The 18,428-nt window shown below is 39.9% G+C and overlaps 1 protein-coding gene across 2 annotated transcripts in view; it reads left to right on the top strand.

Annotated features, from left to right (window-relative positions):
- Positions 1-748: 748 nt before the first annotated feature.
- The window catches only part of LRRC58 (leucine rich repeat containing 58), a 46,609-nt gene continuing 28,929 nt past the window's right edge, over positions 749-18,428 (top strand). The window contains exons 1-3 of one of the 2 annotated variants that reach the window (XM_019448484.2): positions 749-1,374; positions 15,908-16,036; positions 16,684-16,961. In XM_019448484.2, the coding sequence (XP_019304029.1) occupies positions 875-1,374; positions 15,908-16,036; positions 16,684-16,961 (907 nt within the window). In that variant the 5' untranslated portion in view covers positions 749-874. The remainder of the gene's footprint in view (positions 1,375-15,907; positions 16,037-16,683; positions 16,962-18,428) is intronic. The other variant, XM_019448483.2, reaches the window with a different exon arrangement.

The following is an 18,428-nucleotide window of genomic DNA, read 5'->3' as shown; positions in this document are numbered from 1 at the left end:
ATGCTTGGTTCTTAAACTAATCAGTTAATTTTAGCTATCCGAAATTAACAAACCCCCTTGGCTCCCAGATTCATTTCTAGCCACTACAACTTAAAAACCACGGAAAAGCTTCTGTAGCTAAAAAATAGAAACACCATTACTTGATATACCTTATTTTTATCATGCTTAAAAAAGAAATGAATCCTGTAGGGTAAACAGAGCAAGTATTATCAATACTTTATGGATGGAGAAACGGAAATGAAATCCCTTGTCCAAGGACACATAGCTTATTTAATAAGAGAACCGGAGGAAGGATCCAGGGATTCTGATTTTCTAGTCCAGCTGTCTTTGCATTTTGAAGTCAGCTTGGTTAATCCCCGGCCTCTAAATTCCTGGGATTGCTGTACTGAAGATGACTCATCACTAAATTCCTGTGTTCTCACTGAATCCTGCAGCGTAGAGGGCCCACTCCTAACCTGGGAACCAAGGGGGCGGTGCACCATGACGCGCGAACCCTCGAGGCCAGAAAAGCAAACAGTCCTAGGTCTGTTTACCGAGGCAGTCCCTCACTCTGGGGACAGGTCATTGGGACCTCAGGGACTATAAACCCTCCGAGGTTCAAGGCTCTACCTGGCAGCCACTCGGCCCCTGCCCCCACGCCCGCGCCCTATCTCCGCGCTGCGCGCCGCGTGAAAAGCAGCCCAGCCCCCGAACGGCGCGCGCACCCCGCCGCCTAGCGTCGCGTGACCCGGCGGGGGCGCGCGGGGTTAGCGCCAGCTCGCGCCACTTCCGACGCAGCCCTCGGTTCAGGTTCCGGGGCGCGGCGGAGCTCCCGGCCTGTGGGTCGCGCGCGGCGCCCTTCGGTTCCGGGGCCACGCGCCCCGCGGCGGCCGCGATGGAGGAGGCCGGAGCGGCGGTGGTCGCTGCGGGGGAGGCTGAACTGAACATGTCCCGCCTCAACGTGTCCCCCGAGACGCTGGAGTTGGAGCTGGAGGCGCGGGGCGAGGAGCGGCGCGGCGCCAGGGAGGCGCTGCTCCGGCTGCTGCTGCCTCATAACCGTCTGGTGTCGCTGCCGCGGGCGCTGGGCAGCGGCTTTCCACACCTCCAGCTGTTGGACGTGAGCGGCAACGCGTTGACCGCGCTCGGGCCTGAGCTGCTGGCGCTGAGCAGCCTGCGCACGCTGCTGGCCAAAAACAACCGGCTCGGAGGGCCCGGCGCGCTGCCCAAGGGCCTGGCCCAGTCGCCGCTCTGCCGCAGCCTCCAGATGCTCAACCTCAGCGGGAACTGCTTCCAGGAGGTGCCCGCCTCGTTGCTGGAGCTGCGCGCGCTGCAGACCCTCAGCCTGGGCGGCAACCAACTGCAGAACATCCCGGCCGAGATCGAGAACTTGCAGAGGTGAGCTGGGCCGTGCCCCCCACGAGTCGGGGAGCCTGGGGTTGGTGTCCGGGAGCCCCGGAGCGCTAGGCCTGGTCTTGGCGTCGTACAGTTGTCACGTAACCGTCTTCTTCCAGGCCCGCTCCTTAATTCTTGGGCAGTGAGCACTGCCCGGCCATCTCAGCGAGTTTGTACGTGAATAAATAAGATCGTTGTGTGTGACAGCGTTTGGAATTGTGTTTGCCCCAAGCTGATTTTGGAAGCAGTTTTTCTTTTTTCTTGGTTCCGGGGGAGTGATCCGAACTGAGTAGGTACTCACACAAATGTAAATCTGAGGTTGTCATTTCCTTGCTCTGTCTGGTGTTTTTCCATACTTATAGATCAAAGTTTATGCCGTGTAGCATGACAAACAAGATACTCTGACCAAACCCTTGCTTTCCACTGCTCTGTATCGTTTCTCTGTAGCAACACTAGCACTCCTATTCTTTCTCTACTTTCCTTTCTCTGTCGCAATACTAGCACTGCTACTTGTGAAAAGAAGTGAGCCGTGCAGTTTACCAGCACCTTATGGACACTTACTAAATATGTGTTGAATGGATGCAGTGCCTCTGTACATGTGCAGTTCCCTTTGCCTGGAATGTTGCCTGCACCTGCCAAGCTCCTATTCATCCTTCAGAACCTATCTCCAGGGTTATCTATTTTCTTCCTCTGCTGCTTCCTGAACAACAATTAGTTATTGACTAAACTGTCCTTTTGTACCTCATTCATCCTGCCATTGCATTTACCTTATTGATTGTAATTCTTTGTTCACAGGTCCGCCTCATGCACTACATTATTCAGTAAATAAATGTTGAATTAAATGGAAGGAGAAAGCAGAGGAAATAGGATAGCAAAAGTCTCCTAAAAGTGCTCTGCAAGGGTGTGAGAAAAAGAGCAAAAGGAAGTGTATTGTCCAAAGTGGAAAAAAAAGTATCCGTCATCTGTAGAATATTTTCACATCTTGTTTTGAGTTTTCTAAGATAACAGAATATTAGAGCTAGAAAGAGTTAAATAGTGAAAAGAACATTAGCCTGAGAATAAGAACTCTTGGTGTCCCAGCCTTAGGCAGGTCACTTAACATATCCTGACCACAGCTTCTGAATCTGCAAAATAAGGCATTTGGACAAGATGTCCCTTCTTGACTCATCAACAGATATTTATGAAGTACTTGCCATGTATTAGGCACTGTCCTAGGTACTGGGGATACAAAGGTGAACATGATCCTATTCTCATGGAGCTGACACACTAACAGGAGACATTAAACAACTAACGTGTAAACCTCATTATTTAATTATAGTTGTTATAAGTTCTATGAAGACAAATGGAGTGTGTTGAAATAACAGAGGGACATGACTTAGTTTGGTTCTTGAGGAAGTAATCTGAATTGAGCTTTTGAAGGAAGAATAAGAATTAACTAGGAGAGGGTGGGGTGGGATCAGTCCAGGTAAAAGGAACAGTGCATGTAAAAGCCTGAAGGCAAGAGGGACTGAAGGCCAACATTTTGAAAGGAGGACATTGTACTAGAGCATAGTGAGAAAGTGGCCAAAAGGGAAAGTGGCAAATGTGAACTTGGACCATTCCCAGGCCATTTTGGATCTTCAGGCCATGGTAAAGTTTGGATTTTATTCTAAGTGCACAGGAGAGAGGTTTTTTGCTTTTGGTTTTTTGGTTTTGGTTTGTTTTTTAGTTTATTTATTTATTTTGAGAGACAGCAAATGCAAGCAGGGGAGGAGCAGAGAGAGGGAGAGACAGAATAGAGAATCCCAAGCAGGCTCTATGCTGTCAGTGCAGAGCCCAATATAGGGCTCATTCCCACATCCCTGAGATCATGACCTGAGCCGAAATCAAGAGTCGGATGCCCAACTGACTGAGCCACTCAGGTGCCCCCACATGAGAGAGTTTTAAGCACATCTGTCTTGATGCTGCACAGCAATGGAGTGGGGAGAGGGTGGATAAGATAAGAGACTTTGAGGGCTGGTTAGAAGGAGGTCATTCTAGGAGAATGAGAGATGATGATAGCTTACATGTTGATGATGCTAGGAGAGCTAGTAAGAAGTAGAAGTGTTGGAAAGAGATTTATACATAAAATTGACAGTTCTTGGTTTCCTCATAATTTTGAAGTTCCATAATTCCAACCATCTCACTTAAGTCTTCTTGATATACTAAAAAACCAATTATTACTTCTATCACATTGGGGGAAAGGTAGGCAAAAATCATATTTATTGAGTACTTATAATGCTGTAGGCTCTGTAGTAGGGGCTCTAAATATGCTTTTTAATTCTCACAATACCTCTATGAGATGAGAGGAAGAAACTGAAGCTCTGAGAGGTTAAGTTATAAGAACCCAAAACTAATGAGTGGTGGAATTGGATTTGATCTGAGGGATCTCTGACTCCAACCCCAAGAATTTTCCACAGTGACAGAGTAGGGCTAACACCTAATCCTTCTGACTTCTATTGCATATGTAATCAGGAGGATTGGTCAAAACTGTTTGCCTGGTTGACCTGGTTTTCTGGGCTAATAAACTGTGCTTTATGGTCATTGTACCTTTGGCTCAGTTGTGTGTAGGATCTTTTTTGTCTGTGTTATCATTTTTCAGTTGTATGCTCTAATTTCTCTTTACTAATCAGAATCAGTAAAGGTTTAGGCCATGCTCCAAATTTAAATTCTAGTTGAGTGTAGGCTAAAAGGGTCATGTAGAAATACAGTCTTAGAAGTAGAAACAACCTGGGCAATGTCCTGATTCACCCCTTTTTATTATTTTTTTTTTAATTTTTTAATTTTTTTAAATGTTTTTATTTATTTTTGAGAGAGATCAATCAGGGTAGGGGCAGAGAGAGAGAGGGGGACACAGAATCTGAAGCAGGATCCAGGCTTCGAGCTGTCAGCACAGAGTCTGACACTGGGCTCGAACCCACAAACCATGGGATTGTGACCTGACCCGAAGTCGGATGCCCAACTGACTGAGCCACCCAGGCACCTGTTTATTTTTATTTTTTAGTTTATTTATTTATTTTGAGAGAGAGAGAGAGCACAAGTAGGGGAGGGCAGAGAGAGAGAGAAAGAGATCACAAGCAGGCTCCATGCTGCCAGTGCAGAGCCCCATCCAGGGCTTGAACCCATGAAACCACGATATCATTACCTGAGCCAAAACCAAGAGTCAGACGCTCAACCAACTGAGCCACCCAGGCACCCTACCCCTTTTTATTTGATCAGATGAGGACAGTGAGATTTAGTATCAGTCACTTAGTTGAAACCAGCTAGTGACGATGAGATTTATGTGGTTCATGTATTTTAAAATAAAGCCTGTCGTGAGTGATAGTATTTGAAAATGATGCAGTATGAGGATGCCACCTCAAGAAAACTACTTTCTTTATCCACAAATGTATGGTTCTTATCTTTCTTTTTTAATTTTTTTTAACGTTTATTTATTTATTTATTTATTTTTGAGACAGAGAGAGACAGCATGAACGGGAGAGGGTCAGAGAGAGAGGGAGACACAGAATCTGAAACAGGCTCCAGGCTCTGAGCTGTCAGCACAGAGCCCGACGCGGGGCTCGGACTCACAGACCGCGAGATCATGACCTGAGCCAAAGTCAGATGCTTAACCAACTGAGCCACCCAGGGGCCCCAACTTTTTTTTTTTAATTTTTAAAAAATGTTTATTTTTGAGAGAGAGAGAGAGAAACAGCGTGAGTGGGGGGAGGGATGGAGAGAGGGGGGAGACACAGAATCCAAAGCAACCTCCAGGCCCTGAGCTGTCAGGTCAGAGCCCGACATGGGGCTCGAACTCAAGAGCCATGAGATCGTGACCTGAGCTGAAGTTGGATGCCTAACCAACTGAGCCACCCAGGTGCCCCTGGTTCTTAATCTGTCTGTGTTTCTCTTCCGGTTTTCTTTTTGTTCAAAAACTTTTGTTTTTTTTGTTCAAAACTGTCTCACTATAATTCCATCTCCCTGTAACCAACCATAATGTAGAACTAATTTATTTTTGTTATTTTTTTTTCTTTTTAACATTTGTTCATTTTTGAGAGACAGAGAGGCACACAGCATGAGTGGGGGGAGGGGCAGAGAGAGAGAGGGAGACACAGAATCCAAAGCAGGCTCCAGGTCTGATCTGTCAGCACAGAGCTTGACCATGAGGCTTGAACTCGCAGACTGCAAGATTGACCTGAGCTGAAGTCGGACACTCAACCGACTGAGCCACCCAGGTGCCCCAATATATTTTTGATATTCTTAATGTCATTTTTATTTGGGTGGAGAAGCAAAACGTTTTCTACTTGTACCTGTGGTTAAAGTTACTGGCACTAAGGGACTCTCATGTATTTTTTCAGTAGGTCATGGGCCCTTGCTAGAGAAAAGACACCCATTTCAGTATCCCTAATGATTGGAAAAGCAAAATACTTTCCAAGAAACAAATTTAAGGTTGGTCTGTTAATGCGAAACAGAAAGGAAAGGAAGAATTCTATAAATTCTGTGAATGAGTTTTCTGTTTTCAATATTCATCAAATACTAAAAAATAAAATTGTTCCAAGCCTGATGAACAGAAGTGCAATGTTGACAAATATGCAATGTTGACAAATATACACCACAGGAACTTGTAAACACTACAGTTTTGATTTAAATTCAACAATAGTTTCTTTTCTCCTTTCAGAAGCATGTTTGGAAACAGTGTGTTTTAGAAATTCCCACAAATCATGAAAGGCTTCAAGTCTCTAGACCTTTGGAAATTGAGCTTCAAAGTGAGAAAATAAGCCTGAGAGTGTAAATTTAATATGCTGGCTGTGTACTCTGATTAATGGTACCCATCAGTTGCAAAAGAGAATTTATATGATTTTGAAATAGTGGGCTTTTTATATTTTAGAAGATGGAGATACTTTCTGCCAATGTCAAGTAACTACTAAGGTTTGGTATCCTTTCTGTCTGTGTACCTCCCCACTCACTCCAAAGCATTGATTAAAGCAGACATGGAGTCATAACTGACAACCAGATACTAATTTCTCTTAGTTCTTGACTTAAACAAATAGGAAGGAATATTTAAGTTTGCTCTCAGATTCACTCTTCCCTTTCTTCACCTTCTTTTCTTTTCTTCATCATTAGATTATATTGCAAATTGTTATTTAACTATTGAATTCTTTATGAAAGGACTCCCAGGATTGCTAAATTTTTTCCCAGGTAGTCTTCTAATTAAAACAGTCCCTTTTCCAGGATAATTTCAGTGATTTGGGCCCCAAATGTTCTATTCTATTCTACTCTATTTTATTCTATTCTAGTAGCTCCCCTCACTGAAAAAGAGATTTCTGAGTAACTAAGCATTAACTTATACCATATGTAGTAGGATCAAAAATCCTGCCCAGAAACCTTTTTTACCAGTGCCTAAACACTTATGTGCAGGAGAATTCAGTCTTCTATGCAAACAGTTGATTGTTGCTACAAGATGATCTTTGAAAGAGAAAAAATAACATATCAAAATTAAAGTTGTCTGCTACTTTTACTAAGCATTATAAATCAAAAGGGAGAAATACAATCTTGGAAAAATTTGCATAGTCAAAAATAGGAAAAAAGTATCAATGTATGTTTAAAATGACAAAACTTCAGGGGTGCCTGGGTGGCTCAGTGGTTGAGCGACCGACTTCGGCTCAGGTCATGATCTCATGGTTTGTGAGTTCAAGCCCCGCGTCGGGCTCTGTGCCGCCAGCTCAGAGCCTGGAGCCTGGAGCCTGCTTCTGAATCTGTGTCTCCCTCTTTCTCTGACCCTCCCCCATTCATGCTCTGTCTCTCTCTGCCTCAGAAATAAACATTAAAAAAAAATTTTTTTAAATAAATAAATAAAATGACAAAACTTCAGATTTGGGCTGGCTTTTTAAATCACCATATTATCAAGGATGGCTGAGATTATGGACTAGATAAGAAATTCAACAAATGAAAGAAATTATACCTGGGAAAATACATATAATAAGGTACTCACTAAAGGACTTTAAAATAAGTATGTTTTCTAACTTCAGAGAGGTAAAGGCAGGAACTTCAACAATGAAACAAGAATAAGAAGATTAAAAAACCGACAATTATGAAAACCCCAGTTAGAATCCCTAGAAATGAAAAAATGTAATTGTGAACTAAGTGTGCTGAAAGGTGGACTGAAGTCAGCTGATGAATGAATCGGTAAGCTAAAAGATCTTACTGAGGCATTCTCCTGGAATGCAGCACAAAAAGATAAAGAAATGGAAAGTATGAAAAAAATGTTTCTTTCATGGAAAATTGATTCCCACATTCAAACTGCTGTTTAGTAGAAATTCTAGAAAGAGAACATAGGAAAGGCAGTGTTTAAAGCAATAGTAGCTGAAATTTTCCACAATTAAAGAAAGAGTGCTCTAAACTGATATCTTGAAACACCATAGTAAAACTTTAGAACAATGAGAATACAGAAAAAAGACACTAACAGCTCCTAATGAGAAAAAAACTGATTACCTACAAAGAAACAATAGTAGTAATACGGGTGTAGTAAGATAATGAAATAATAGCTTCCTAGTGCTAAGGAAAAGTAACTGTCAACCTAGAGTTTTATGCCCAGCCAAACAGAGACAAAGGACTCAAAAATTAAGACCATGGGTCCTTGCTGAAAGGACTCGTAAAATATATACTCCAGAAAAATGGACTTTAAAAGAAATAGCAAGCTGTTTACTAGCAAAGGCTTATACCTCACAGGTTGAAAACAAGCTTATCTGGGCCCAACCTATTTTTAGGTATAAGTGGGAACTAATTTTAATAAAATTCAGAATTAAGAGGGTTAAAACGGCAGAGGAGTAGGGTAACCCTAAGCTTGCCTCCTCCCCCAAACAGCTACATGAATATCAAAATAATCAAATAATTCTGAATACCCAAGAAATCAGAAGTCTTAGAGATCAAAGCTGCATGTCTACAAACAAAAACGCCTGTGGAAGGTAGGAACTGCCCAAGTTGATTTGTGGGAGAAAAGAGCCATGGATGCTGCTGTGGAGAGGAATCCATGATCCCAGTGAGCAGAGTACAGAGTCTAACGTTTTGGAGGTTAACACCTGGTGGTGCTTCTGCAAGGAAGCAGGCAGCATGATCTGAGAATCCCCTGGGTCACATGGGGAGAAGCAGTTCCCCTGCTTGGAGTGCATTTGGTAGAAGTGATACGGCCTCTCCGGGGGCAAAAGACCTGGCAGGCACTGTAGAGCTGCTCCATTCACCAGTGTAGGAACAAAGACACTGGCTGAGGACCGCAAACCCTGGCTCTGACAGTGTGTTATGATATCATAAACTCTGAGCCACTGCTTCTGCGTGAGTCAAGTGACCATTTCCTGGGACAAGACAGCACCGGCCACAATACAGTGAAACCCTCCCCCAGAGGATCACAGCAGGCTGTGGGGGCCTCTGAAGTGTGGGGTTCAAACACAGCCATGCCTGAGAGAAAACCGAGGCGAGCTGCACCACCTGGCAGGTGGACAGCTCAGACACAGCCGGGTGGAGGTGGGGATCTGACAGAAGCCAGGGACACAGGAGGGGTGATTGCACATCTGCAAGGGTGCAAACTTCCCACTCCAGAGACTAGAGAGCAGGGTGAAGCCATTTTCACTCCTAGCCCACCAGCACTGATGGACCACAGTGAGCTAAACAGCACCACCAAGTGGAGAAAGAATCTTTTAATTTTAATTTTATTTTATTATTTTTTTCTTTTTTGTTTTTCTCCCCTCCAAAATGACAAGACAGAGGAATTCATCCCCAAAAAAGAACAGGAAGAAATGATGGCCAGGGATAAGATGTCTGAACTAGAATTTAAAACAATTATAAGGGTTCTAGCTGGGCTTGAAAAGAGCATAGAAGACTAGAGAATCCCTTACTACAGAGATAAAAGAATGAAAATCTAGTCAGGCCAAAATTAAAAATGCTATAACCAAGTTGCAAACCCAAATGGAGGCCATAACAATGAGGATGGACAAAGTAGAGGAGTGAATTAGTGATACAAGAGATAAAATTAATGGGAAATAGTGAAGCTGAAAAGAAGAGGGAAACAAAGGTAATGGAGCATGAAGGTAGACTTAAGGAACTTAGCAACTTATTAAAATGAAATAGCATTTGTACCTTAGGAGTCCCAGAAGCTGAAGGGAGAGGAAAAAGGTCAGAAAGTTTATTTGAGCAAATTACAGTTGAAAACTACCCTAATCTCGGGAATCACACATCCAAATCCAAGAGGCACAGAGAACTCTCATCAAAATCAACAAAATCCATCCAACACTAAGACATATCATGGTAAAATTTGCAAGATAAAGAGATTAAGGAAAGAATCCTGCAAGCAGCAAGGGAAAAAGCAGTTCCTAACCTACAAAGGAAGACAAATCAAGTTAGCAGATCTCTCCACAGAAACCTGGCAGGCCAGAAGGGAGTGGCATAATATATTTAAAAAGCTGAATGGGGAAAATATGCAGCCAAGAATACTTTATCCAGCAAGGTAGTCATTCAGAATAGAAGGAGAGATAAAGATTTTCCCACACAAACAAAAACAAAAGGAATTTGTGACCACTAAACCAGCCCTGCAAGAAATATTAAAGGGAACTCTTTGAGTGGGAAAGAAAGACCAAAAGCAACAAAGACTAGAAAGGAACAGAGACCATCTCCAAAACACCAACTCTATAGGTAACACAATGGCACTAAATTCATATCTTTCAATAATCATTATGAATGTAAATGGACTAAATTCTCCAATCAAAAGACACAGGGTATCAGAATAGATTAAATCCACAAGACTGATCTACATATTGCCTACAAAAGATTCATTTTAGACATAAAGACACCTCCAGATTGAAAGTGAGGGGATGGAGAACCATCTATCCTGCTAATGGACATGAAAAGGAAGCCGGAGTAGCCATACTTAGATGAACTAGATTTTAGAACAAAGACTGTAACAAGATAGGAAGAAGGGCATTATATCATAATTAAAAGGTCTATCCAACAAGAAGATCAAACAATTGTAAATATTTATGCCCCCAAATTGAAAACACCCAAATACATAAATCAGTTACTAACAACCATAAAGAAACTCACTGATAGTAATACAATAATAGGAGACTTTAACACAGCACTTACAGGAATGGACAGATCATCTAAGCAGAAAATTGATAAGGAAACAATAGTTTTGAATTACATACTGGACCAGATGGCCTTAACAGGTATATTCAGGACATTCCATCCTAAAGCAGCAGAATGCACGTTCTTTTCAAGTGCACACAAAATTTTCTACAGAATAGCTCCATACTGAGTCACAAATCATGCCTCAACAAATACAAAAAGATCCAGATCATACCACACATATTTTTAGACCACAACACCATGAAACTTGAAGTCAGCCATAAGGTAAAATTTGGAAAGACCACAAATACATGGAGGTTAAAAAAACATCCTATTAAAGAATAAGGCTAACCTATTTCCTGGGCTAACTAGGAAATTAAAGAAGAAATTAAAAAGTATATGGAGGCAAATGAAAATGAAAACACAGTAGTCCAAAATGTTTGGGATGCAGTGATGGTGGTCCTAAGAGGGAAGTATATTGCAATTCAGGCTTATCTCAAGAAGCAAGAAAGGTCTCAAATATACAACCTAACTGTACACCTAATGGAGCTCCAAAAGGAAAAGCAAATAAAGCCTAAAGGCAACAGAAGAAGGGAAATAATAAATACTAGAATAGAAATAAATGATACGAAACAAACAAAAATAAAAAAAATGGGTGCCTGGGTGACTCGGTTGAGCATCCAGCTCTTGATCTCAGTTCAGGTCTTGATCTCAGGGTCCTGAGTTTGAGCCCCACATGGGGCTCCACACTGGGCATGGAGCCTACTTTAAAAAATAATAATAATGATAGAAGAAACCAAAATACCCAGTAGAACAGATTACCAAAACTAAGTGCTGGTTCTTTTAAAGAATTAATAAATTTGATAAACCCCTAGCCAGACTTATCAAATAGAAAAGAGAAAGGACCCAAATAAATAAAGTCACAAGTGAAAGGTGAGAGATCACAACCAACAACTCAGAAATACAGACAATTGTGAGAGAATATTATGAAAAATTATTTGCCAACAAACTGGATAATCTGGAAGAAATGGATAAATTCCAAGAAACGTGCAAACTACCAAAACTGAAACAGGAAGAAATAGAAAATATGAATAGACCCATAACCAACAAAGAAATTAAAACAGTAATCAAAAATCTCCCAACAAACATGAGTCAAGGGCCAAATGGCTTCCCAGGAGAATTCTACTAGACATTGAAAGAAGAGTTAATACTTACTCTTCTCAAACCGTTCCAAAAAAATAGAAATGGAAGGAAAACTTCCAGACTCATTCTACAAGGCCAGCATTACCTTGATTCCAAAACAAGCAAAGACCCTACTAAAAAGGGGAATTACAAGCCAGTATCCCTGATGAACATGGATGCAAAAATTTTCAACAAGATACTGGCAAATCGAATCCAACAGTACATTAAAATACTTATTCACCACAATCAAGTGGGATTTATTTCTGGGCTGCTGGGGTGGTTCAGTGTTCTCAAATCAATCAGTGATACACCACATTTATAAAAGAAAGAGTAAGAACCATATGATCCTCTTGATAGATGCAGAAAAAGCATTTGACAAAATACAGCATCCATTCTTGATAAAAACCCTCAACTGGTAGGGTTTGATGGAACATACCTCAAGATCATAAAGGCCACATGTGAAAAACCCACAGCTAATATCATCCTCAGTGGGGAAAAACTGAGAGCCTTTCAGCTATGGTCAGGAACAAGGCAAGGATGTCCACTATTTAACATAGTACTGAAAATTTTAGTCTCAGCAATCAGACAACAAAAAGAAATAAAAGGCATCTAAATCAGTAAGGAAGAAGTCAAACTTCCACTATTTGTAGACGACATGATATGCTGTGTAGAAAACCTTAAAGACACCAAAAAATTGCTAGAACTAATATATGAATTCAGGAAAGTTGTAGGATATAAAATCAACATACAGAAATGTGTTGCATTTCTATACACCAATAATGAAGCAACAGAAAAAGATCAAGGAATTGATCTCATTTGCAGTTTAACCAAAAACCATGAGATACCTAGGAATAAACCTAACCAAAGAGGTAAAATATCTGTTCTCTGGAAACTATAGAACACTTACGAAAGAAATTGAAGAAAACACAAGGAAATAGAAAAGCATTCCATGCTCATGGGTTGAAAGAACAAGCATTGTTAAAATGTCTATACTACCCAGAGCAATCTACATATTTAAGGCAATCCCCATCAAAATCCCCACCTGCATTTTTCACAGAGCTAGAACAATCCTGAAGTTTGTATGGAACCACAAAAGACCCTGAATAGCCAAAGCAATACTGAAAAAGAAAAACAAAAATGAAGGCATCCTGATTTCAGATTCCAGGCTAAATTATAAAACTATTGTCATTAAGGCAGTATGGTACTGGCACAAAAACAGGTACATAGATCAATGGAACAGATAGAAAACCCAGAAATGGGCCCACAACTATATGGTCAACTAATCTTCGACGAAGCAGGAAAGAATATCCAGTGGAAAAAAGTCTCTAACAAATGCTGTTGGGAAAACTGGACAGCGACATGCAGAAAAATGAAACTGGACTACTTTCTCACACTGTACACAAAACTAAATTCAAAATGGATGAAAGACCTAAATGTGAGCCAGGAAACCATAAAAATCCTAGAGGAGAACGCAGGCAGCAACCTCTGACATCAGTCATAGCAACTTCTTGCTAGACCTGTCTCTGGACGTGATTGAAACACAACAAATGAACAAAAGATATTGAGATATACTGTGGTATTAGAAAACACAAGTCTAAATATATCAACAATCAAGTTGTGTATGTTTGTAAAGAGTTCACTTGAAATAACCCAATGAGTTAAAAGTAACAAGATAGAAAAAGATGTATCAAGTAAATCTCTACCATTTTGCATCTGTGGTACTGCATTAGGCTCCAGACTGTTCATCCTGCTTCCTCTCCTCCCATCATACTCCCCTCTCCCCACCACTTACCATGCTACTTTTCACACAGTAGCCAAGTGGTCTTTCTAAAGTGTAAGTTAAGTTAGACAATTAGCCTTTGTTCAAAACCCTTCCTACATAGGATAAAATCCTTACTAAGGCCCAAAGGTCCCTCTGATCTGGCCTTCCCAGGCTATCTGTCTGACCTCTGACCACCACTCTCCCACTTCTACTACACTGATGTACCCACACTGGCAACACACCAAGCATTTTTCAGCCTCAGGGATTTGTACTCATTTATTCTATTCAGATCTCCATTCACATGTCATCTAACAGAAACTTTCTTGAGCACCCTGTCTAGAATTTCACTTTAATCACCATCTGATTACCTCCCTTTTTCTTTATAACACTTAAACATATCTGTCATAATCTATATGTGTTCTCTGATTTATTTTCTATCACTAGATTGTAAGGTCAAGAACTTGGTCTTATTTGTACCATATTCCTTGGAATAGTGCCTGGCACATGGTAGGTGCCCAGTTCATATGTGTTAACTAGGTACTTTATATTATATATTACTCTATTTTGAAGAAGAAGAAACGGAGGCATAACGAGAATAAGTAATTGGTCTAACTTCTTATTCTGGTGAATGGTGGATTAAGTGAAATAAATACTAACAAATAAAAGAAGACAGTATTGATAATGAAAAGAAATAAATTTTAAGGCAAAATGGATTAAAAGGGAAAAAGAGAAATGCTTCATGTGAGTTAAGGAATAGTTTAACAAGGATTTATCTGTATTATAGCTCCTGTATTTTCAGAGGGAAAGAACAAAACTTGGTAATTATAAAGGGAAGAAGGAAAACTATGGTTCTGGTAGAAGACTAAGCAGCAGAACAAGAAGGCCAAATAATGAGAGATAACTGTAAAAATTTGAATTGCAGTTAATAAGCTCAATCCTAGTAGCTACACATTCATTGTACATGTGTAAAATATGAACAAAAATAGACCATGCTCTAGGCCACAGAGAAACAAGGTTATGCAGAACATATATTTAACAACAAAGCTCCCAACAAATTAATAAGAGAAAGCCATATAACCTATGATAAAAATGGGTAAAGGATATGAACAGGCAGTTCTCTAAAGATACACAAATGGCCAAAACATACAAAATTCACTAGTAACTAGAGAACTGCAAATTTAAAGAACAGAATTGTGTCATTTTTCATACAAATAATAACAAAAAATTAAGGGAGATGATGATAATAAGTGTTGGCAGGTTTACGTGGTAAGAAGTGCCCTTAAATGCTAATTGTGGATTTGTAATTAGCTGTAGCTCTGCAGAGTAACTTGGCTTTACCTTTTAACATTTCCCTTTTAACCTGATTTCCTAAAATCTTACCCTGGAACTCTGATTAAATTTGGACGGGGCTTCGATTTTGTAGCTTTAAAAGTACCCCAGGGAATTCTTACCCTGGAAGTTTGGGTATAGTAGGTATTTTCTCTTTAAGACACACTTAAAGGTGTCTTAAAGAATGCTAGTGTCTACTGAGTTAACAGATTTAACAGGAAGACAAAACAGTAATGAAAAAGATCTGTATGTATACATTTTAATTATATTTATATACATTGTAAGAAATGATTCTGCCACTCCCTGCCGAAATCTTTTGGAGAGAGCCTTTCTACAATCATCACCACAAAAAGTAGCAGTACGTTTTGGTGCAATATATTTTATGTCTGAAATATTGTTAACTTGATGGAAAATAAGGTGACTGTCTGGAACTTTAATTTCATGATAGTGGTCAGTTTTACATAATTTATTTAGATAGTTCCTGAAGAATGCATTTGCAATAGTAAGAACAAAGAAGAAATGTAGAGTTCAGCCATGTTTTTCCACTGTCTTCAGAAAAAGGTTAGTAGCTTTCCCATTGCCTCACAGTGCATCAAACCCAAGCCTACCATCACAGAATTTGGGCTTCATGTAATCTGGCTTTCCTTCAGCCTTCTCTCTGGGTTCTTCAATATGAATTCTCTTCTTCTGTGTTAAAAGATGCGTTTGTTGTCCCAAAAAAGCTCTCCCCTCCAACCTAAAGTATTTTCTTTCCTGCATTTGCATGGGCTAAAGTCCAGCCAAAGTCATAACACTTTCGCAAAACCTGTCTCAGTCCCTACTACTGTGTCCTTTTCTTCTCTACTTTTAAAACTTCTCTATTACTTATGGACTGTTCTGCTTACTTTGGTATTTTAATCATGTTATTCTTATTTATGTCCTTGTTTTGTGTTTAATTATAATATTGTCTAATGATGGCATGTCTTACCTGCTTACCTGTCATATAAGCTCCTTGAAGGTTGCTTTATTTCTCTAGAGACCATATAGCACTTAGCACATCCCTAAGTAAAACATTTGCTGAATTAATAAATAAATATGTTTGTTGTAATAAAGACATTGGAATTTCTTGTCCAGTTTTTGTTTGTTTACATTTGTTTTTATTTGTTTTTACAGTTTAGAGTGTTTATATCTCGGAGGAAACTTCATCAAAGAAATCCCACCAGAATTAGCAAATCTGCCTTCTCTAAGTTACTTGGTATTATGTGACAACAAAATTCAAAGTGTGCCTCCTCAGCTTTCACAGTGAGTAGTTTCAGGCAATCTAAGTACACACAGAGATCCAGGCTTAGGAATTTTTGTCCTAAGTATTCATCCCACGTATTTTATATGTAAAAGAGAATTAGACATTCTCAAAGTAAATGATACATGAGAATTATAGTTTTGAGTTTGCTGTGAGTTGAGTTGCTTATTTTTAATACTACTTTTAAATGCCCTGGTTTATTCCTCAAAATATTTGGTTAGCCAGTTTTCTCTAATCAAAAATAGAGTAATTTGGCATAGATTTCTCCAGGGTTTATGGAATTTTAATTGATTTTATATTTGATATGAAGCATTCCTGTTCTGATGAAATAATGTGAAAGAACTTGCTTTCTGTTGCATTTTAAATCTTTGTAGGTATCTGAATGATAAGGCATACTAAAAAAAAAATCTTTAAATCTAGCATTTGTATCAGCCTGGCACATCAGAATACTAATTCTACACTCTCTAAGATTCCATGGGCAAATGTCATTTCATGATATTTACAAGTCTGCCCTCTAGTTTCAGTTCCTTTTTATTTTACTTCATTGACCTTAATTGCTCATTCTCTTGGGGAAATCAAGCTCTTCGCTTAACTCTCTCGGTAGTTAGCTTGCTCCCTGCCATTGATTTTTATACTACCTTCATTGTAGGTTGCATTCACTTCGTTCCCTCAGTCTTCACAATAACTTGCTGACATACCTGCCTCGAGAGATCCTCAATCTTATTCATTTGGAAGAATTGAGTTTGCGAGGAAATCCATTGGTTGTTCGTTTTGTTAGAGATTTAACCTATGACCCTCCAACTCTCCTGGAATTAGCTGCACGGACCATTAAAATTCGAAATATTTCCTACACTCCCTTCGATCTTCCTGGGAATCTTCTTAGATACTTGAGTTTAGCCAGCAATTGCCCAAACCCAAAGTGTGGAGGTAAGTTCATTCAGTATATATGTTTCCTGTTCCTTGAGCTTTTTTTTTTTTATATTGATGATCGAAATGTTTTTAATTACTTGTCTTATTTCAGAGAAAGGCATTTAATCTGTTTCTGTTTCCTTCATCCTTTCACCCTTTTACCAAAAAGAAGACATTTCTCCCATCTCCCCCTTCCTTCCTTCCTTCCTTCCTTCCTTCCTTCCTTCCTTCCTTCCTTTTTGTTTTTCATTGGTTTTGCTTTTTTGCTTGTTTGTTTGTTTGTTTTTACAATTCATACAGAAGGAAAATACCCAGAAAGTCTCAGCATGTCTTTGAACTGTCATAGGATAGTAGAGTAAGACAGTAAAATTAGAGGAAACACAAAAGAAGCATTAAACAGTCCTGACAGTTTAAGTTTGCGTGAAAATCAAGTGAGATCATTAGTGAAACCGCTTTGAAACCTGTAGATTAAGAACCTGTGGAAATGTAAGATTATTTAAGGTTTATTTCTTTATTTTGAGAGAGAGCATGAACAGGGGAGAGGCAGAGAGAGAAGGAGAATGAGAATCCCAGGCAGGCTCTGCACAGTCAGCACGGAGCCTGATGTGGGACTCAAACTCACAAACCGTGAGATCATGACCTGAGCTGAAACCCAAGAGTTAGACACTTAACTCACTGAGCCACCCAGGTGCCCCAATAGTCCTAACAGTTTAAAAAGAGTCTCCAAAATGTGTAGCCACCTTTCATATTTATTTGAAGGACATTTTCGTAGACCTGTTCTGAGTATCAGGTACCTTCATAGAACATGATTCAGGATGTAGGAGAATGGGCTGAATGTGCCAGTTTTGGAATGTACCCTGGACTTATATATTCTTGTAAATCCCTGGCTCAAAATTTCTGGAGTTTAGAATATTTGGAGAGAATTAAAGAAATGGTAGACTGTAAGGCAGAGTAAAATAGGAAATCAGAGTACTATTGGAAATCAGTGGAGGGAGAGAGTATATTTAATTGGGTCTGGAAAAGATGAGATGATTCTTGAAGTATGAGTTGAATTTTGATATGGTAAAATTGAGGATAGGAAACTTTTCAGTTGGAGAGAGCAAAATTGGAGACAAAACAGTATGGGGCACACTATGGTTTGAGTAATAATTACTCAAATGTGCAGTTAGGGAAGTAATGAGAGAGGAGTAAAAGACACATTGAGGCCTAACTATGAAGGGCCTCAAGTGCCAGGGTATGTGGGTGGGAGCTGGTGACTGATAGCAGGTCATTTTATTTTGGCTCTCTCCTAAAAGACTTCTTTTTAAAAATCCAATATATGAGGCTACAGAAAGGTTTTTACTATTGTAGGAGAAATGTAGGTGCTAAGGAAATGGTGCATAATGATGATCAGAGCCAAGTGAGATTATCCCTGAAAGTCCCATTGTGTCTTGAACTGTTTGAAGGTTAAAAGAGAAAATGATTTAGGTTCCTCAAAGAATATTA

The sequence above is a fragment of the Panthera pardus genome, unplaced genomic scaffold (genome assembly GCF_024362965.1).
Source record: "Panthera pardus isolate Hobbes unplaced genomic scaffold, ASM2436296v1 HiC_scaffold_16, whole genome shotgun sequence".
Classification (NCBI taxonomy): domain Eukaryota; kingdom Metazoa; phylum Chordata; class Mammalia; order Carnivora; family Felidae; genus Panthera; species Panthera pardus.
This window is presented reverse-complemented; position numbering and strand designations above follow the sequence as displayed.